The 22,312-nt window shown below is 40.1% G+C and overlaps 1 protein-coding gene across 7 annotated transcripts in view; it reads right to left on the bottom strand.

Moving 5' to 3' along the window:
- The window catches only part of foxp2 (forkhead box P2), a 110,873-nt gene that overhangs the window by 20,419 nt on the left and 68,142 nt on the right, over positions 1-22,312 (bottom strand). For all 7 annotated transcript variants that reach the window (XM_058077298.1, XM_058077301.1, XM_058077302.1 and 4 more), the window contains 5 exons: positions 11,992-12,129; positions 9,771-9,860; positions 7,794-7,980; positions 6,755-7,091; positions 4,481-4,585 (listed from right to left, as the gene is read on the bottom strand). In XM_058077298.1, coding sequence (XP_057933281.1) covers positions 4,481-4,585; positions 6,755-7,091; positions 7,794-7,980; positions 9,771-9,860; positions 11,992-12,129 — 857 coding nt within the window. The remainder of the gene's footprint in view (positions 1-4,480; positions 4,586-6,754; positions 7,092-7,793; positions 7,981-9,770; positions 9,861-11,991; positions 12,130-22,312) is intronic.

The raw sequence follows: 22,312 nt of genomic DNA, 5'->3' as shown, positions 1-22,312 counted from the left end.
CTCAGATACTAGACCGGAAGTCGAATCGGAACGTCGCTCCAGGTGGTGAAGACCGATTTTTGTTAACTTCCCTTGCCATCCACCCCCAAATGTTCTCAATTGAAGGTCCAAAAGAGTGAGGTGATCCCTTTGGGAAGAAGTCCTTTGTGACCTGCATCATCTCCACATAGCCATCCGCCATTTGACACCCCTGCACAACATGAAGCTCCATTGCTTCATTTATCCCAGATCATGATGGCGTCCCCTCCACTGTGCCACTGTGGGATCTTCCTGTCATGCCATTCATGCTGGAAGCCATCAGAAAATCTGATATTTTTTTTCCACCCTTCAATGTCCCATGTTTGATGCTGTCCTGCAAATTCCAAACTGGCGTCCTTAAAAGCCTTCTCTCGCGGATGGCGTCTGATGGTTATTGGATTACATACGGCACCAGCGACAACCTTTAGTTGGGTCGAGGATTATCTCGTGCCTTGGTTTAGGACCGCTGACATTTTTTGGGTGGGGTCCACCTTTTGACATTTTTGTTACAGGATCTTTGAAGTATGTTCAAATGACTGTCTTACTGCGTACAACCTCAGCAGCAGGCCTTGCCTATGCAGCTCAATAATCCCGCGAGATTATGACAACCGGACACAAAATGGCACCAAATCCACATTTTTACCAAGAGATTGACAGTTACTATGGTACCCATTATGTCATTGTATGGTCATATCACCTCGTACTTCGGTACGTGATAAAAAAAAAACAAAAAAAAACCTAAAACTATATTTGGAAAGCAGGAAGTGAACAAATGTACCATTTACTGATTGTAAAAGTACCAGATGGAGGGGTAGGATTTAATAAGCTTTGCTTCTTCCTACTCCTTTTGAACTGTGAACTGATTATGTGATGCATTCAATTGTTCAAATGAAATTAAACCATTACCATTACAAATTAGCGCTAGGTCATCCCACATTTCCCGTCATTCGCTAACATGTCCTACTGTACTATGAGACAAACAATGCCACATTTATTGTGTTTCCTACAAGACCTCATCTCCCATGATGCATTCATAAATACACCTGGCAACCATCAGCACCCACTCAGAGCCCAGTAATAAATCCACACTATGTACGATGACGCGGTACTGCTAATTGTCATGCGTGCCTGTTGAGTTCCGCGCCTTCACAACTTCATGCACGTGCACGGACACCCCCCCCCCCAACCCCCCCGTTGGTGGCAATGCATAAGTAATGCACCCTGTTTTTAAAGGTCTTGTCACAGTGCAAGTGACAAGTGGAAGGGTAGAGGGGCTCTATCAAGGGGAGGGGGGCGAGATATATATATATTATATATATACCGTATGTGTGTGCGTGTGTGTGTGTTGGCTGAGGCCTTGTGGGTTTAATCGGGTTTAAAACGGGTTTGTGACGCCAGCCAGTAATAAGGCAGCAGAGTGGACCACTTAGTGCTTAAAAGGAACTTTGGTGGGTTGGGTTGGGAACGCTATCATCCCAACCCTGGTGAGCGCCGCTTGAGGGATGGGTCTTGGTTCCTTGGCGAAAACGCCAGTCTGAATGCTCAGTGAAGGTTTATATTGATTAACTCGATTAAGTCGATTAAAAATAACACAATGTTATATTATTATAGGTAGCGACCAATCTATCTGTGGCGATGCAAATTCAAGTAAGCTGCATTTCTCAACTCTTATTGACACCATTGCATTGAATCACTTTTTTTTTTACTCGGCTTGTGTTGCCAGATGCGGCGTGCTTATGCAGGTAGAGGCCTTGCCTGCACACATGAGGAGGCAAGCTTGTGCAGGATTATCATATATCAGTAAAGAAGACATCCTATAGCACGAGTCTGTATGCTCAAAGGATATTGTGGAGGTAGCTTAGCGGGTTATTTAGGAGTAAAAAATAAAAACGACAGGTCAGAGGCTCGACTAAGCTTGCAAAGTGATGCAAACGGGAGAAGAGGAAGGCAGGAAGTTGAAAGGTTGCGACAAAACAGAAGCGCGCCAGTCAGAGGCAGGCTCGTACAGCCTGAACATGAAAATAGACGCCAACAAAGGAGGCGGGCTCGTCATCCGGAACAAAGATGGCTGCTTGGTGGCATGCCTGGAAGCAGTGATTGTCGGTGTCACACACACACACATACACATACACACACATACACATACACAAAGTCCTTTCATGTTTTCCCGGAGATGCCACTACACAAGCGGCGTTTTTAAAAACAGGGTTACATAAAGCGGGTGTCAGATTCAGATGACAGTTTCCATGTCGCGAGCTGGGTGTGGGTTACGGGTGTGACAGCAGCGGCGGCGGAGGAAGAGGCGACACGTTTAGTCATCTTTTGTTGTGTCGGGGAAACGTGTCACCGTCATTAATCGCTTTAATCGCAGCGTTTTAATCGCTCCTAGGTGTTCTTTTTTGGTGGCTCGCGTGACGAACAAACTCTCGAAAAGATGTTGCCATACTTTTGTCATGGGACCAAAGGCTGCACAGTACAGAACATATGCATAAAGTGACTCAGGGGTGTCCAACATGCGGCCCGGGGGCCATTTTTCCATCTGCAGCCACAAGAAAACTACAAAAAACCCTCAACAATAACAAAAACGGAAAGGAAAAAAGGCGTAATATGATGAATATGAACAACATTTTAAAATATGACAAAAAATAGCATCCTTTTAGTAGCATAATGTTGAAAGAAAAAAGATATTATAAAATATATAAATATATATTCTTAATAAAATATATACTTAAAAATATATAAAATAAAATAATATTAAATAATATTAAAATATATTCTTTAAAAAATATATGGTTATGTATATATTATATACAAATACATTATAATATAATATATATTAAATATATTATAATATAACATGATATAAATATATATTATGGATATATTATGAACAAATTAGGTTGCAGAAAATGGTACTAAATGTTATGAGAATAAATTCTAAATTATGACGAAAAATAGCATCCTTTTAGTAGCATAACGTTGAAAGAAAAAAGATATTATAAAAATACATATTCTTAAAAAAACATATGGTTATGTATATATTATGTAACATAATATAAACAATGTATATAATGTAATATAAATAAAAATGTTACTAAATGTTCTGAGAATAAATTCAAAATATTATGGAAATAAATTTATGGTATTACGAAAAAAAGAGGGAAGTTGAAATATAAAGTTGAAAATTTATATAAATACCAACAGAAACTGAAAAAACTTTCTGAGAATAAAGTCAAAATATTAAGAGGAAAAAAAGTGTTATTCTTAGAAAAAAAATATATATATAAGAAGAAACTTGAGATACTGAAGAAAAATACACGAGTTGTAATATGAGAAGAACAAAACAATGTGACTACTTTTGGGATACTTTTTGGCATACTTTCATTTTTCACAGTGCTGAATAAGTTTGGGCACCCCTGATATTTAGATTCTGCTATAGTCGCCATCTTAGATTTCACAAAAGCTTCAATAATAGGCTTTTAAAGAGCACTAGTGCAGGTAAAATGTCGCGTGTGAACGCATCCTTCCTTTAGGAGTAATATTCAATTTCACTTCATTCACACGCTGCACAAGCTTCCTGTAAACCTACAAACAAGTCACAACTCCAAAAAGGGGAAAAAAAACCCAAACCCCGCACACACTAGATCGTTATTTCACAGTTAATTACAAACGTAATTAGAATATTCAAATGAAAGAGTGGCTGAGTGGCGGCGTGATAACCTGTAATCGCCGGCGCCGCAAACACCTTCCTTCCTTTTTGATGTCCCCTCGCTGACATCCCGGCAACAAAGCCGGCCAATTACAAATGAGCTAATTAACTAAATTGTTGATGGAGCATGAAGAGTTCATTTGCTCCGCCGCCTCGCCGCACCGTGACAACAACTCAATGGCGGCTCTTTTGTTGCGGCTGGAGGTGAGTGTGCGGCCGTGCGCGCATAGCCATTAGCCTGCTGACGACTTTCGCACACAAACCTATCAGGCTTTTCCACGCTGCGTAGGAAGATTTGTTACGGGGTCCCCCTCAACCCCGCCGATGAGGTGTCGGCAAGGTCGAAGCGGTCACGGTGACATAAATATTGGTTTGTATCTCGTAAACCTCACATTTCAGCAACAAATTCATGTATCATGTCGATGAACCGCAGCTCCCCAGTGTCGGCAGCACTCATGCAGCCCCAGACTATCAACATGCTTGACTGTTGGTGCAATTATGTCAAAAGCTATTCCGCCTTCAGGGCTGGATTCATGTTTTAAAAGATAAACACATTAAAAATATGTATATTAAATAAACACATGGAATAATAAAGACAAAATTACATATGGATATGTAAAAATGCCCTAAAAGTGGGTTGTGATGTCATGCCAAACGGCTTCGAACCCCTGCTAGCATGGCCGCTTAGAGGATACACTGCAATAATAATGTTTGCTGAAATGCGAGGGGAATACACATTGCTCATAATCTTACTTCAAAAACTGTCCGAAGTCGTCGCAGATACTCTCGCAGCCGGGCCACTTGCACACGCCGTGACCGTACAAGGGATGGGATCCTCCGTTTTCCTCGTGTTGTGAACTGCACGACAAAACGAGTGGACGTTAGTGAGCAGGAAATCAACAGGACGACAATATGTTGGTTGACAAAAAGGACTTCAAGTGGAACATATTAGTGTTCAAGTCCTAATAACGGTGCTAATAACAATATAGTTAATCTTCAAACAGCTAAAATAATGCATAAGGCTACAAATAACCAATTAGCTAAAAATGTCATCCAATACTTCTCTACAAGAGAGGAGAAATATGATCTCAGGGAAGAATTACATTTGAAACACTTCTATGCTAGGACTACGTTAAAAAGCCATAGCATTTCAGTATGTGGAATCAAACTATGGAATGGATTGAGTAAGGACCTCAAACAATGCACAACGATGAGCCAATTCAAGAAACAATACAAGCAGTTGATGTTTGCTAAATACAAGGATGAAGAGTCTTGAACCAGTCATGATGTGCTATATATATATATATATATATATATATATATATATATATATATATATATATATATATATATATATATATATATATATCACTATATGGACACTTACTATGGTACCCATTATGTCATTGTATGATCATATCACCTCGTACTTCGGTACAAGGTACATTATTTAAAAAAACTGTATTAAGGAAAGCAGGAAGTGAACAAATGGATCAGTTACTGATTATAAAAGTACCAGATGGAGGGGTCGGATTTAAAAAGCTTTGCTTCTTCCTACTCCTTTTGGACATGTAAAAATAAAAATAAAGTAAAAAAAAAAACTTAAACTATATTAGGAAAGCAGGAAGTGAACAAATGTAACAGTTACTGATTGTAAAAGTACCAGATGGAGGGGTAGGATTTAATAAGCTTTGCTTCTTCCTACTCCTTTTGGACATGTGGAACTGTGAACTGATTATGTGATGCATTCAATTGTAATCTGATGCATGTTCAAATGAAATTAAACCATTACCATTACCATAAAGGTGTCTTCCATGAACCAGGAATTGCCACAGGAAGTGGACGACAGCTTTGGCGTCGGTCTACGCTCTACTGAATGCTCGTCTTGAGGTAGCGGTCTAAATAAAGTTCCAAGCCACGCCTTCTAGCAACGCCGTTATATGAAAAAAAAAACGCTGTTACTGTGTTCCTAATTTTATGTCCAGCACCACACTGAAGACTTACGAGCAGGAATGAAAAAATGGCTAAATTCAGCCGCCATCCCATCTTGCGAGGATATTATAGGAAAGGCTTTCAAGTACAAAAAAAAAAAAAAAAATCCAGACAGCCATATAATTTTTCATCAGAAGATTAATCCTGCATGCAACTTTGAATGCGCCAAAATAAGTTACGACCCTGCCTAGAAAGCACATCCCATTAAAGATGACAGTTTAACCTTTCGGCGTGTGTGTGTGTGTGTGTCTGTGTGTGTATGCCGAGGCTCACGCCTGGGGTTTTTCAGAGGGGCTTACCCCTGCATCGATCCACGGCCGTGTTAGTAAGCAGCGCTCCTGACAATACTCCGCATTCGATCATTACGAGACACGGCGCGCGCAGCCCTCGGGACAGGGGCGGATAAAAAGTGTTTTTTCCTTTTTCTTTTCCTTCTCAGATATCTTTTTTTCTCCCCCCCCCCACCACCACACACACTTTCTAGTGGCAGTGAAGCGATAGCATCTACTGTAAACCAATTACACAGCACTTCCACCTCCAAGCATCCACACTGCTACCTTATTATAATATCGCCCAAGTAAAGCCTTTGAATAATGCATAGCGGCGATATGTGAACAGTCAGTGTTTTGGTGCACGGGGGGTGCATTCATAAAACACGCCATCACAAGGATAAACATCCTGGAAACGCCACTCAAGGCATCATGTATTCTGTTTACATGACAAGCAATACCGGGAAGGTAATTTTCAAAAGGCAGAAAACACTAAATACTTAATGCGTAAGATCGTCTTCCTGCATATGTTGTGTTTGATATCTGTGTGCAAGCTAACTGCGTTCCCATGGGAGATTGTTTTTTTTTTGTTGTTGTGCACCGTAATAAACTATTAAACAAATAAACATCTTGTTTTCCCTGAAGTTAACAAGGCTGCGACTTTGAACAGGAACAAATAACACAGGCGGGACTTCCTTCTTCTTTTTTGTACATGTCGTGTGATGTACTTGAATGTAACTTCAGCAAGCATGTTCATAAAGATTACCTCTCTCGCTCCCGTTCTCGCTCACGCTCTCGTCTGTGGTTGAGGACCGGGGACTGTCCGTTGACGATGGAGTGGTGCGAGATAGGCGGCGACGCTTTAGCGGGGTTGGAAGAGGTAGTTGTCAAAGAGTTGTTGTTGTTGTGGTTGTTGTTGTTGTTGGTGGTGGATAGGTCGAGGCCGCCTGCGCCGCCGGTGACCGCGTTGCTGCCGGCACCGCTGTGTTTGATGCCGTTGTCTTCCATGGCATGGCCACCGCCGCCGCCACCTCCACCGCCGCCGCCGCCACCTCCAGTCACGTCCTTCCATAATTGCTGGAGCTCTGCGGGGCTCAGGCCACCTTGGTGCAAAATAAAATGCTAATATAAGACAAATATACTCAAATTTTTGCTTGATGACGCCGATTTTTTCAAGCAATCTAGCTGAAATTTTACACACGTGTGCACATCTGTCCGCTAAAGGTGTGCACCAAATTTCATGGCGTGGAGCGCATTGAGCTGTGTGAGAAATTTCAAGTTAATCCCACTTATTGGGCGTAATAACAGTACTGTCATGAGGTGTATTTGTCATAATAATACTTAATACTTAACTAAATACATAATAATAGCAACAGCAACACAGTATGTGTGCATGTTATTACAAATTTTCACCCTTTTGAGTGCAACGGTTCAGCAGTAGAAGAGTTCGGTTCCACAAACAAATATGGCATTCCTAATGTTTTTCCATAACTGCATGCTTCCGTGTTAGCCAAGAAGGTAAACAACAGCAACACGCAGTGATGGAGTGTAAGGAAACAGCAAATACAGACACCAAAAGAGCAAAGAAGGCTTTAAAAGACGATCATGTGGCAAGTTAGGCTGCAGACAGAGGAGCATACCAATGAGGGCAATGCAAACAGAGAGACGTATAAAGAGATAACACAAGGGGGATGGGGGGGTGGGGGGGACACGGGTGCATACCAATGACAGAAACAAAAGCCAGACAGGAGGAAAAAAACATTTGCAGGAAGTGCATCGCCCACACGCTCCCCCCCCCCACATACCTGGCGGGGGCAATGTCTGTCCGGGCAGGGCGGCCTGGCCGGGGGCTGGCCCCGGCAGGGAGAGCAGGCCCTGCCGCTGCATGTTGAGCAGGTGTTGCTGCTGCTGGAGCTGCTGCATCTGCAGGAGCTGCTGCTGAAAGACGAGCTGTTGGGCGGCCAGTTGCTGCTGCTGCTGCTGTTGCTGTTGCTATAGAGAAGGAGAAGGCGTAGGGGAAAAACTGAACAATTAATGACTTGAGAGAGAGTGATGAGTCTACTATGGTTCATCTTAGCTTGCATTTGGAGGGTAGAGTCACACAGGTTCATCTTATAGCAGCTTTTACAATTTAGCTGTGGAACTTTGATATGATCCCTAATCCTCATTTATTTTATTTTTTGTATTAGATTTTTTTTATATATTTGGCTAAAAGTACAATTTCAATATACTAGTAATGACATTTCATAATCTGCACTTTTTAAAAATCACAATTTAAACTTATAAACACATATTTTTAACTTATAAACTTATAACTTATAAACACAGATTAAATTAGAGAACTAAATTAACATTAACAGAGAGGAAGAATTAATTATTAATTAATTATTTTGTACATAAGTCAAAATTATACAAATATTATTAAACCAAATTTTAATATATATTAATATTTTTAAGACATTGTTGGCACTTCAATATCGGAAATCATTATATTTTATTTTTCACTCATAATTATTACAGTTGTTAAATAAAACTAAAAACAATGCATTTCATTTTCTATAATTTTTTTTAATATTTGGCTAAAAGTACAATTTCAATATAATAATGACATAGTATAGTAATGACATTTAATAATCTGCACTTTTTAAAAATCACAATTCAAACTTATAAACACATATTTGATTAAATTAGAGAACTAAATTAACATAATTAGAGGAGAAGGGAGGAGGAATTCATTATTAATTAATCATTTTTGGTACATAACTCAAAATTATATAATTATTATTAAACCAAATTTTAATATATATTTTTAAGACATTGTTGGCACTTCAATATAGGAAATCCTTATATTTTATTTTTTGGAAAACATTATTACAGTTGTTAAATAAAACTAAAAACAATGCATTTCATTTTCTATACATTTTTTTTGGAAAGTCCCATTTTAATAAATAATTTAATAATAAAAAGTTGTCATAATCTGGATATATTTTAGCCATATTCATATAAGTCATATTCTATAGTATTAAAACTTGGATTAAAAATTAAAAAATAATTAAATTAAAAATTGGAGAGAGTCCCATTTTGATATAATAGAAGGAAAAAGAGGACGCCTAATGCTCATTAAATTATTATTATTGAATGAAATTATTGAAAGCATTATTGGTTAAATGAAAGACACTTTTATTTAATTTTATATAAATTATTATTATTAAATTAATTTAATATATATATTTTTTTTGTGTACCTTGCTGGATAAAGTTCCATTATGTATACTATGAGGAGGAAAGAGGAGGCGCAAGTCACAGCCAAGCAAGCTGCATAATGGAACGATGCAGGTGATACCGTCCCACCTCCTCTGGAGAAATAAGGGAGCAATTTCTATTCTGATGGCCGGAAAAATAAAACAATTGACAAATCCAAACAGAAACAAAGCCGCCGGGAGGTCACGTGCGGGCTTCCATAACAGCTTGGAAGTATGTTTTCATGTATTTTTTTTCCCTGATTAACTGCACATGGATGAGGCCCTGGACTGGCTGGCCACCAACACAAACACAGCAGTGCTCGCCTTCTCTTCTCTATGATGAGACAGCGTGGCGCGTCTGCCTGTCACAGTGTGATTTATGAGTGGCACACGGTGCAGCTTCGGCAGCACGGCATTGCTTTGTGTGTGCAGAGACAAGTCGCTAATGAGTCGGACCCTGTTGTTGCTAGCAACACTTCATTAGCCGAGCCGTGGGCCCAGCATTCTTGATGCTTGGTGGAGTGAAACACAAAAGCGCTACCTCTTTAGCTTGCTTGCCGGGGTGCTGCTGCTGGAGAAGCTGGAGATGAAGCTGCTCCTGCTGCTTCTTATAGAACTCCTGCAGGTGTTGCTGCACAAAGACAGGGCGTCAATACCGTATGTAAATGTACACTCTTCCAAATGTGCACCTTAATAAATGTGCACTTTTCATTGCATTGGCACAGACTTGCATTGATTGACAAACATTTCTTCCAAATATAAAGCCGGAAACCTTGCATTCATTATGCATTCTAAGTAACGACCTTTGTTTTTATATGGCACAAACACAACACAAAAAGGGACAAATGCCCTCATTTTGTGACTTTTACTCTAGTAGAATAAGTCCAATTGACTGACGTGATTGCCCTTCACTTCTGTTTTTACGCCTTTTCCATTAATGACTTTCTGTAGGCCTCTGATTGGTTAACATGGCCTCACGGTTGGATGTCTTTGGCATGCATTTGGCAGCTTGTAAACTGGAAAAAGAATGCATTTCCCTGACAATTGAAGTTCATTTTCCAGGTACAATCCTATAGAAAAGTATATAGTTTAGAGTAGCGGGTGTGTACAAATTGTATCGCAGTGTAGGTCAACTATCCAATAAATATCTGTCAACAAACAAATGAACACCAAGATAACCGTCTCTTGGGAGTGGGCCTGCATGAGTGCTGCGAAACTGGGGAGATGTGGCTCAGTGAGGAAAACATTACTGCCTAAATTAGGTGGCCACACAAGCAAGTCAAGTCAAGTGGTAGTGGTAGTGCCACAGTCTGGGCCTGCATGAGTGCTGCCGACACTGGGGAGCTGTGGTTCATTGAGGGAAACATTTTCTAAATAGCTAGCAACACAAGTGAGTATTGAGATAGTTGTGTGTCGCTGGCAGTCAAGAGGTCGTGGTAGTGCCACCGCTAGTCTGGGGCTGCACGAGTGCTGCCGGCAGTGGTATTGGCAGTGGTGGTAAATAACTGGCAACACAAGTGAGTATTAAGATAATTGTGTTTCACTGGCAGTCAAGTGGTAGTGACATGATCTGGGGCTGCACGAGTGCTGCCGGCACAGGTGAGCTGTAGCTCAGTGAGGAAACATTGTTGTCTAAATGACTGGCAACACAAGTGAGTATTAAGATAAGTGTGTTTCGCTAGCAGTCAAGTGGTAGTGCCATGGTCTGGGGCTGCACGAGTGCTGCCGGCAGTGGTGAGCTTTAGCTCAGTGAGGAAACATTGTTGTCTAAATGACTGGCAACACAAGTGAGTATTAAGATAATTGTGTTCCGCTGGCAGTCAAGTGGTCGTGGTAGTGCCATGGTCTGGGGCTGCACAAGTGCTGCCGGCACTGGTGAGCTGTAGCTCAGTGAGGAAACATTGTTGTCTAAATAACTGGCAACAGAAGTGTATTAAGATAATTGTTTTTCGCTGGCAGTCAAGTGGTCGTGTTAGTGCCATGGTCTGGGGCTGCATGAGTGCTGCCAGCACTGGTAAGCTGTAGCTCAGTGAGGAAACATTGTTGTCTAAATGACTGGCAACACAAGTGAGTATTAAGACAATTGTGTTTCACTGGCAGTCAAGTGGTAGTGTTATGGTCTGGAGCTGCACGAGTGCTGCCGGCACTGGTGAGCTGTAGCTCAGTGAGGAAACATTGTTGTCTAAATAACTGGCAACACAAGTGAGTATAAGGATTATTGTGTTTCGCTGGCAGTCAAGTGGTAGTGTCATGGTCTGGGGGTGCACGAGTGCTATATCTATAGAATCTTTCTGCTTTCCAAGCTGTACACTCAAAGAGTTCTATGCAAGTTTAATTCCAAGAGATGCTTCCATGTTCTCTTTGATGGGATTGGTGTGATGCAACATGATGAACTGTGCCCGCTTATCTGATATATTACCCAAATCTAATTCTCACGATGAATAATTAAACGTTGAAGTGCCTTTAAGTTGCTGTGACAGACGCGGTTGGAGGAAAGTGTAGTGACAATCTTAATTAAAGCGTTCTCCTTGCCTTAATCAAATCCATAAATGCACTTCAACTCTGACACCATTCCTAAATGTTACATCATCATCATCATCATCCGTCACCTACAGGATCGCTCAAGACTCCCGCGGCCCGCCGTCCCCGACGGACGCCTGTCAGGGAATTGAACCGGCGACACGGCGGGCCCGGTTAATTAGAGGCGACGTGCAACAATCGTGTCAAGGACGTACAGGCGAGCAACACCGCATGGAAGCTACCTGCTGCAGCATGACGGCCTGCTGCTGCTGGAGGAGGGCCTGGAGCTGCTGGGGGGAAAGAACCTGCTGCTGGAGGATCTGCTGCATCTGTTGCGGCGTGATCACCTGGGGACTCATCATGGCCACTGAGACTGGAACCTGCAACCGAAAAAAGTGTTGAGAAGGACGACTGAGGAGGACTGAGGAACCCAGAGGAGATGCTGAAGGACAGGTATTTGTGTTGCTGGTCTTATTTTCCCTTCCTGCATAGTCCCAGTGGGTAAATGTAAAGGATTTAAATAGGAGTGGACCTTAATTAGCAAGTGCCTTGAACTCCCCTACTTTAGTTTCTCCTATCAGTGTTGCTAATGTGAAAATGCACGACAGAAAAGTGGATTAAAGACGGTCATGGCTGCTATTCATTATACGTATATGACAATATATAATCAATACAAATACTAAACATAATCACTTGCTAAATACAAGGATGAAGAGTCTTGAACTCATAATGTGCTATACATATCACTATATTGACACTTACTATGGTACCCATAATGTCATTGTATGGTCATATCACCTCATACATGACAAAAATAAAATAAATAATAAAAAAAAAATAAAAAATAAAATAATTGTTATTAATTTTTATATAATTTTTATTTTTTAAATAATTGTATTTTATTAATTTTATTTGTATATATTTTTTAAATAATAAAATAATTTTTATGTTTTATTTTACTTTTACTTTAGTTTTATTTTACTTAATTTTAAGTTTTTAAAATTTTAAGTTAAAAAAAACTATATTAGGAAAGCAGGAAGTGAACAAATGTAACAGTTACTGATTGTATGGTCATATCACCTCATACTTCGGTACGTGATAAAAAAAAAACAAAAAAAATGTAAAAGGACCAGATGGAGGGGTAGCTTTGCTTCTTCCTACTCCTTTTGGACATGTGGAACTGTGAACTGGTTATGTGATGCATTCAATTGTAATCTTATTCACGTTCAAATGAAATAAAACCATTACCATTACCAATGCACAATGAAAATATCAACATGTAGGCTCACCAAGCCGCCACTAATTGCAGCAGTGTGGAGCGCCCAGGCGGCCATTACAGTACCCGGGCCTATATGGTGTGTCAAGGGGCCAATAAGACATCCCTGTCCTCATCGTGGGGCTAATCAAGCTGCCTTGATTACTTTCCATGCGTGTCTCTCCTACTCTCCTTTCCTCCTCCCACCTTCCTTTCCTTCCTCGCTGGCTGTCAGGCCTTGACATGTCCTTGTTTAGCTCCTCTCCCCACCCAGGTCCCCCCACCCCTCTTTGATTAGCCAAGACATTTGCATGGTCACTACACATTTTTCATTTTAGAAGTCATTATGCATTAGTGGCTCCTGATCGCCCGCCTTGACTAATCCTGATGAACTGAAAATCACAGCTGAAGGTCAACCTGCAGCCGGCCCCTGCTGCACATTCATATTCATATTCAAACAAATCCTGCCTCCATTGTTCATTAGAGAGGAGGGACTCCGTGGAAGGTGCACGAGGACGTCAAAGCAGGAGGATGTGCCTTTCTCCTTCTGGACAACAAGATGCATTCACAATAAAAGACTGAACTTAAGTTGCAAATTAAACAGCCCCGCGTGTGTAATTATGCAAATGGCGTGCTTACACCTTCAACGTTATTAACCCTTAAAGGTACATTTGCAAGGTAAGTAATTACCCCCGCAGTCACGACTGCTTTTGTCACAATGGGACACGTGCAGCGGGGAAACAACATTAAAGATGCACTCATTAAGACTATTAATTGGAAGATGTTTTTTTTTTTTTTGGTGCACAAAAGCAAGGCGAGGCTTTGGATTTAACATAAATGTATGCGCATGCATATATAAAAGAATGAGATTTAAATAAAGTGCTTGAAAGTGGTGAAATAAAGGCATTCACGGCCAAATACCTGGAGGATGAATAATGCAGGGAATTAAAAGTGAAAAATAAAAATGCATTTCCACAAAGAAAAAGTACAGGAGAATGAAAATCCAAATCCCGACACTAATCTCTTTTCTGAGATTAGCATTTAAAACACAAACAGCAGAATCCGAACGTTGTTGTTCAGTTGTAAGTGTGGAGTCTTCCTGTTTAGGTCTGATGACCAATCATGGAATGAGACAGTCTTTGGAGGAAATACGCATGAATGCCATTTTCAACAATGTATTTCATGTGTCGCAATGGTAATGGATTAGTTTATTTTCAACATGCTTAATAACAATGCACAATTCAACATGCACGAAAGGGAGTAGGAAGAAGCAGAACTTACTTACACGTTCTTTATAATGTGTAAATACAGTAATAATAATAGTATGGATTCGATTTTTATTCAGGCAGCCAAGCAAAGCCATTATTAATTCACTCCTCAGGTACACACTGATGGTGGTTAACTACACCCGTAGTCACAGCTGCACATGGGTAGTCTGACAGAAACGTGGCTTCAGCAATTTGCACTTAATCTCTGGATGAGCTGCTCTACCTTTGCAGCTCACATCAGTCATAAAAGAAGAAATAACAGGATTAAATAAGATCTGCTTCTTCCTACTCCTTTTCGTACAAGTTAAACTGTGATGTACTTCAATGGAACTTTGTTAAGCATGTTCAAAACAAATCAACCACAACCAAATTCCCTTTAAGAGTACCGAATGTGGTTTTTAATTATGATAAGAGCTACAAACCAACAACAAAAACAACATATTTGAGACACTGCGAGCCCATTGTGAAGTGCAGCGCTATGCTAATTCCAGCATTTAACCGTTTCTGCTGGACGTATCGGAGCCTCGGAGATGAAAGCAGATAAGTAATTGCTCTCCTGGTTCGCATTCTTCACTGACAACCCATAAATTTAATTTTACACACACGTTCATTTACATTTTCGAGTATATGACATGATAATTGCGGGAATATAACACCTCCATTCGGCAAGATGCCGCGCAAAGGGGGCTTGATTGACGTGAGCGGTGAATTGGAAGGAACAGGAGGCTGAATTGCCTCTCCTAGAAATGATTTTTCCACGCGGGGATGGAAATTAATGAGCATTTACGAGATAATGGCAGTGGCATAAACAGCCGCACCACTGCAGAAGAGAGGACATGATATCCAGTTGGGATGGGCCTCTGATTCTTTACAATCCAAAATAATGGGATTAATGGGATTGGTGGAATCATTTGAAATTAGCTCTGGTTGATGGAGGCGTTTTAAATGATATTACGCTGTTGGGATGTGCTCCAAAAGCTAGCTCAGTAGCCATAAAACTGGACAGAATCCAATGAAAAAAATGTAATATTGATGAAATACTGTAATATAGGAGCAACTTACAAGGTTAATGTAGTAGCATTTGGCCCAAAATGTAATATACTAGTTTAAAAAATAATAATCCAGTGAAAGACAATGTCGTAATGTCAAAAAAATTTACATACTTGCTCACGGTGCAACCAACCAAACAAAAACAAAACACATCCACAGCAAGTTAACACAGCACATAAATCAACTACTACTACTACATGGGTGATAAACGACGACTAAGCGATAAACATAGTTATTTCCAAATGCCCGCATGGCATGCTGGGTAGTCCAGCATGCAACAATATGAACTATGAACAATAACATTGGATATCAAGCGTGTTTTAACTCCTCCTTGATTACGAAAATTTGTCAATCATGCAAAAATGCAACAAACAGCGGAATGTTGGGGTAAAAAAAAATCAACACAAACTACCCAGCATACCTTGCGGATGGACGGAATTTCGGGATGGCTTTTTTGTATGGGCGAAAAATTGCGTGCCACAACAGCACTGCAAGTCATGTTGGCAACTACAGATTTGATGGTTTGAGGTTAAAAAAATTTGGATATGGATTAAGATGCTTGGGCCGCAGGTTGCCCACCCCTGGCCTAAAATGTTCATAATCCAATGAAAGAAGATGTCTAAAAAAAAAAAAAATACTAAATGTTTGTGGAGTTGATGTTGCTAATGTTGTTGGACCGAAGTGAGTTAATATAACATGGGAACGTCTTTAAAAGGGAATTTAGTAGGATTTTGTATAAAATATAATATTTTATTAGGTGAAAATATGCATATTCCAATGAAAGAGTTTGTTGTTGGACAAGAGGCCATCTCGTAGAAGTTTTTTGTACAAATAAATAATGCATTATTACGTGAAAACTGGACATTTTTGCAGGTAACTTGAAAATATCTTGAAAAGTAGTACATGTTTTTTCATAACATGAAATTTTCATAACATAATTTTAAGCCCTTCAGGGTGGAAGCAGCAGGATATCCCATTTCTATGTGTTTTTGTGTGTAAATTCTACTCCTGAAAAAATTGATTTTTAGTGTTTGTATCGCAGTGAAACAATGACTTGATAGAAATACAATATGTGTGGCAGGAAGTGGTGATTACATGTCAGCTGTAAACATAGCGGGGGCGTCAGGGTGGGCGTCGCGATGGTTATCAATGACAAGAGGAACTTGGACACACTAGCGGGTAATTACTGGGGATCCTTGGCAGGGGAGAGCCGCTGCTAATTAAGCCGAGAGAGCTTGTGCACATAGAAAAAGGCAAGAACATGAAATGATGGCCACCCCACAGGGTCCCGGGGGGAGCCAAAACTCAAAAAGAACCCTCCTCGCTTGTGGACTTGTGACCCCTTTCCTCCCTTGAGCTGACACTGCTCATTTACTATCCAATTACTGCCAAATGCGGCAACACAATTATTGATGGCGACCAGTCTTCGGCGCGAGGGGCGGGGTGGCGTTGGGACACCGCCCTGGGGGCACCTGCCGTGGCGAGACTCTGAAGTTCAAGTGCGCTCTTGAGCAACGACACGCCCATGTGGCGTCTTGGCCTTATAAAGGGAGATCAATACTCCGGAAGCTAAGTAGATTACGCCATGTTTCCTAAATCAATTTCCATACGCCGGTACATGGGAACTTCCATTTATCACAACATAAAGAATCATGTCCAGCAAAAAGCGCCCGAGGAGACTTCCACATCGATTAATCTCGACATTGATTTGAACGTGGCGGTTCCGGTTAAAGCCCAGTACGCACATTTTACCCACAACTCACACGTGGCAATAAAATGGTGTGTGGTGTGCCAGGAGATGACCAACACACATTTAACAAAACAACTAACACTGACCTGGACTGACCTAGGAGAGGCAGGGAATGCTGGAGCCTATCCCAGCTGTCTTCAGACGAGAGGCGGGGTACACCCTGACTGGTGGCCAGCCAATCACAGGGCACATATAGACAAACAACCATTCACACTCACATTCATACCTATGGACAATTTGGAGTCACATTTTTGGAATGTGGGAGGAAATCGGAGTACCCGGAGAAAACATGCAAACTCCACACAGAGATGGCCGAGGGTGGGATTGAACTACAGTCTCCTAGCTGTGAGGTCTGCGCGCTAACCACTCGACCACTGTGCAGCCCACAATTTATTATTATTATTATTAAAGGGGACCTATTATGCTTTTTCCAGCTTTCTGACCTATAAATGTTGTTATCTTTAAAATTTCACAACTAAGCTCTTATTCTTCCTACTCCCTTTCAGACATGTTGAAATAGGCAAGTGTTCCAAATTATTAACATTGAATTTGTGTCACTTTGCACTTTGTTTCTGAGTTCAAACTGACATATTTTGTCTGTTGTGTGTATTTTCCATGAACAAGCCATGCTCACACGGCAAGATAATCGATGAGGATAACCTTCAGTGACAAATACATAATGGGCTCTTTGGTGGGAACATGCTCGTACTTGTTGTTTGTGGCCTTATCGTGACAAACAGTTATCGCTTTAAAAATGCCACCCTTTGCTACGACGCCCGGCAGGTGTTTTTGAGAGCGATGTAAAATGCTGAAAGGTGCAGAAATAAAGGAGCGGAGGGTGTGTGTGTGTGTGGGGGGGGGGGGGGGGGGGGGGGGGGGGGGGGGGGGACTTCCTTGTGATGTTGCAGGTAATACAGCCTCCACTGGATCAGCCTCTTCATCAGTGACACACAGTAAATTACAAGTGCTTCAAGCAGCTCAGTGAATTACAGTTCATCACTTGGAAAGGCTTCCAACAAGCCAGCGCCCCCCCCCCCCCCCCCCCCCATACTCCTCCTCCTCCTCTTGCACACATCACCAGCGGGGCCCGGGCGTATCAGATCTGGCGGTTAGGATCCAATTAACACCCTGGCCAGAATCATCTGATTGCATGTGTAAGTGCTGGTATAACTCGTTTATTGCGGCCATGTATCTTCTGTCACAAGGTAAATTTGTTGCCGCTACATCAAAGGTCTGAGATACTTCTTTTTACCCCCCCCCCCCATTTCTTCTCTCCCCAAACTCAGCGATACAACGCCCGGGGGTTGCATTTCAACTTCTTTTGCATCACAATGATGAACCTGCTCTGTCCTCGCAATTTAGCAAGCGTGTCCTGTAGGTAAAAAAAAAAAAAAGGAGGATGTTTTGTCGTTGTGTTTGACTTCAAATGTGCTGACGCTTGCCAGCCTCGCCACTCTTTGAGTCAACACAAGTTTTCCTCATGAATATCATAATATTTTCCCTTTAGCTGTAATCACTATTTTCTACCAGAGGGTATTCATACATGGAAATGTGATCTAACATCTTTTTTTTTTTTTTTTTAAAGCCATGCACGCTGATGTCAGCGAGTCTCATCAACACTTTTTACTCACGTTACTTCTCGAAAAAAGGCAAAAAAAGCAGATTTTCATCACTAAATTAAACATGCTGGTTTATGCAGATGACACCAATGGCTTGTACCCTTTGTACCTCACCAATATGGCCGTCTTTATATGAAATACCCCACACGAGCAGAATGTCATGTTTTTTTTTGTTAAACCGGGTGCTGTGCAGGCTACTTCCTGGTTCACTTTTATCCAGATCCTCACCAAAATGTCTTCCTCAGCCAGTGGTTCTGAAGCTGCACGTGATAGCAGAGATACATGAGCTCTTTTAGAATTTAGGAGGACATATTTCTGATTTAAAAAAAAAAAAAATTATGAAAAATAATCTGAAAGACCCCCAAAAGTTCTCAGGGAAATTTAGTAGATTTATGCATAACAATTTACAATTTATCAGTCATTAAATTAATTATGAAAGAATATAATGCAAATCCAAAAATGTATCACTGTGTATGTAATGTTATGAAACATGATGTTAGATGACATTAAATTTTACACTAGAAGAAGACTGCGCTCGATTGAAAAAAAAAAAGGTTCTCCTCTCATTCCGTGTGGAAGTGGTACTTTTTTGGACTTGTTTGTTCTCATTTTCGAGGCTCCCAGGAAACATTTCATGGGATTTTGCACAAAAATGTTCAATATATACGTAAATAAAAGATTAGTAGTATAGTACTGTACCTAAAAATGGTCACAGACGCTTCTTCACTGCAAGGCGGCGACAAACAAAACTTGCAAAACATGAGCTCTTTTAGAATTTAGGAGGACATATTTTTGGGTTATCTGAATTTTTGTAATGAAAAATAATCTGAAAGATCCCCAAAGGTTTTGTAGATTTATGCATAAAAATGTACAATTTATTAGTCAAAAGCTGTCATCTTAGATCATGTGAATTAATTATGAAATAATATGATGCAAATCCAAAAATGTATCACTGTGTAATGTTATGAAACATGACGTTAGATGACATTACCTTTTACACTAGAAGAAGACTGCGCTTGATTGAAAAAAAAAAGTTCTCCTCTCATTCTGTGTGGAAGTGGTACTTTTTTGGACTTGTTTGTTCTCATTTTCGAGGCTCCCAGGAAACATTTCATGAGATTTTGCACAAAAATGTTCTATATATACGTAAATTAAAGATTAGTAGTATAGTACTGTACCTAAAAATGGTCACAGACGCTTCTTCACTGCAAGGCGGCGACAAACAAAACTTTCAAAAGTCACAACCGGCGACAGCCAAACTCGTCTTTGGCGTGAGGATGCATTATGTACACTGGAGGATGAAACTGTCACGGTGTCTCGGTAATCCTCCCCGCCTCTCGTTGTCCGCGTTTCTTTATTTGTATTTCAAATGTCAGTGTATAAATGCCTTTCAGAAGGCGGCGAAGACCAAGGAGAGCGTGGAAGCAGCATGGCGGCGGCAGGAAGGGGGGATTTACAGGGAGAAATAGGTGTTTATTGAGCGCTCCCGTGGGCTTACTGTGTAATAATAGACCTGTCACATTACGCAAATGCACAGAATGTGTGTTTGTATGTGTGTTTGTTTCATTGTGTGTGAACGCCAATGCTGCCTGCCTGCCTGCGCATCATCAACTCCGGATAGAATTAGTCAGGCGAGAGCGACTTTAGCCACTAATACGGGTAATTAAAACTGCAAGCTGAGGCACTTAGATGCTTGTGTACTAAATAATTTACATGCCATGATCTATGGATCATTTCCTTCCTTTAAATACCAAAGATGGGACAAGAAGGAAGGAGGATTTATCAGTAAAGCGGGATGTCATGGTAATAGTAATCCTTTTTCCACTTTTGCTGGTGTTAATCATTCACGGGGATCAATCCGCATGGTAGAAAAACATGTTGCTAATAAAATAACACGTCGTCGTTAGGATAATCCCAGTAAATAAGGCAGCTTTATTCTACTGTATGAGTAGAAAACAGCTAGACGTATGTTTGGTAACTGATACATGCTCAGGATAAAGGATAAATAATCCCAAACCCACAGGTTATCAGTAAAAAAAATCCAGTAAATTACTGAAAAAAAAAGAAAATATTTCCACATTTTTTTCAAAGTACTAAACCGTATGAAAAATCAGTTTCCCTTGAATTTTGCACAAAAATATACAGTTCATAGAAGGTGGAGAAGCGTTGAGGGTTAGGGCATGTTAATTTGCAGAAGACAAAAATCAACAAACGCTTTTGTGCAAAATCCATTCATGCTCCAGCACGTTGCTAACAATATCAGTGTAGTATCTGAAAATAAATGTGAGGATAATTGGATCCAGTCGGTCACCAAGTAGGACAGAAAGACATACAATGTGAGCGTTTGTCGGTGATGATAACGGTACTGTAGGCCCCCGTATCCAAACCTCTAATAACACCTGCACAGGGTAAATATTCAATATTTACATTTACTTACTCCATCCTTGCCTGGTGTTGGCGATAAGAATCAATAAGAATCCTCGGACATAACTAATCCAAGTGTTGAGCCGTCCGTTATTAACATCCCTACTTTCCACTTCCACATTGTAGCAATGTGACGCTTCAATGCGCTTATTTTGAGTGACATTCTTTCTACGTGTGGTGCAAATATCAGCTTGGAGAAAAGGACTTATTTGACTATACCCAATGGAGATGTAGGGAAAACTCTCAAGAGTTTGGGGTTAGTATAAAAAAAAATTCATAAGAGTTAATAAAAACACAGAGAAATATTAATTTCACCCAAAATATGTCAATATTTTTACAAATAAACTGGACATTTTTCTTGAAAATTCCACAAAACTTCATCTCCGAGTTTGGGGTGAGATAATTTTCGATAATAAAACAGAGATATACAAATGTCACGCAGAAAATGTCAGTATATTTACTAATATTTTGTAGATTTTTGTACATAATTTCAATAAGAGAACCTTAATCTGTCAGTTTTGTCATAGCACATATTCATTTTTTGTATAAAGTTCCAGTAAATTTGGGCTGAGAACCTTAATGTTTGAGTTTAGGGTTAAATCATGTTATATTTCCATAATTAATTTGTTCATAAAAAACATAAATATTAATAAAGTCACTCAAAATATGTCAATATTTTTACAAATAAACTGGACATTTTTCTTGGAAATTCCACAAAACTTCATCTCCGAGTTTGGGGTGAGAGATTTTTAGTTAATAAAACAGAGATATACAAATGTCACACAGAAAATGTCAGTATATTTACTAATATTTTGTAGATTTTTGTACAGAATTTCAATAAGAGAACCTTAATCTGTCAGCTTGGTCATAGCACATATTCATTTTTTGTATAAAGTTCCAGTAAATTTGGGCTGAGAACCTCAATGTTTGAGTTTAGGGTTAAATCGTGTTATCTTTCCATAATTAATTTGTTCATAAAACACATAAATATTAATAAAGTCACTCAAAATATGTCAATTTTTTTACAAATAAACTGGACATTTTTCTTGGAAATTCCACAAAACTTCATCTCCGAGTTTGGGGTGAGAGAATTTCTGTTAATAAAACAGAGATATACAAATGTCACACAGAAAATGTCAGTATATTTACTAATATTTTGTAGATTTTTGTAGATAATTTCAATAAGAGAACCTTAAT

The sequence above is a fragment of the Doryrhamphus excisus genome, chromosome 7 (genome assembly GCF_030265055.1).
Source record: "Doryrhamphus excisus isolate RoL2022-K1 chromosome 7, RoL_Dexc_1.0, whole genome shotgun sequence".
Taxonomy (NCBI): domain Eukaryota; kingdom Metazoa; phylum Chordata; class Actinopteri; order Syngnathiformes; family Syngnathidae; genus Doryrhamphus; species Doryrhamphus excisus.
The sequence above is the reverse complement of the archived record's forward strand: the minus strand, read 5'-3'. Positions and strand labels throughout refer to the sequence as shown.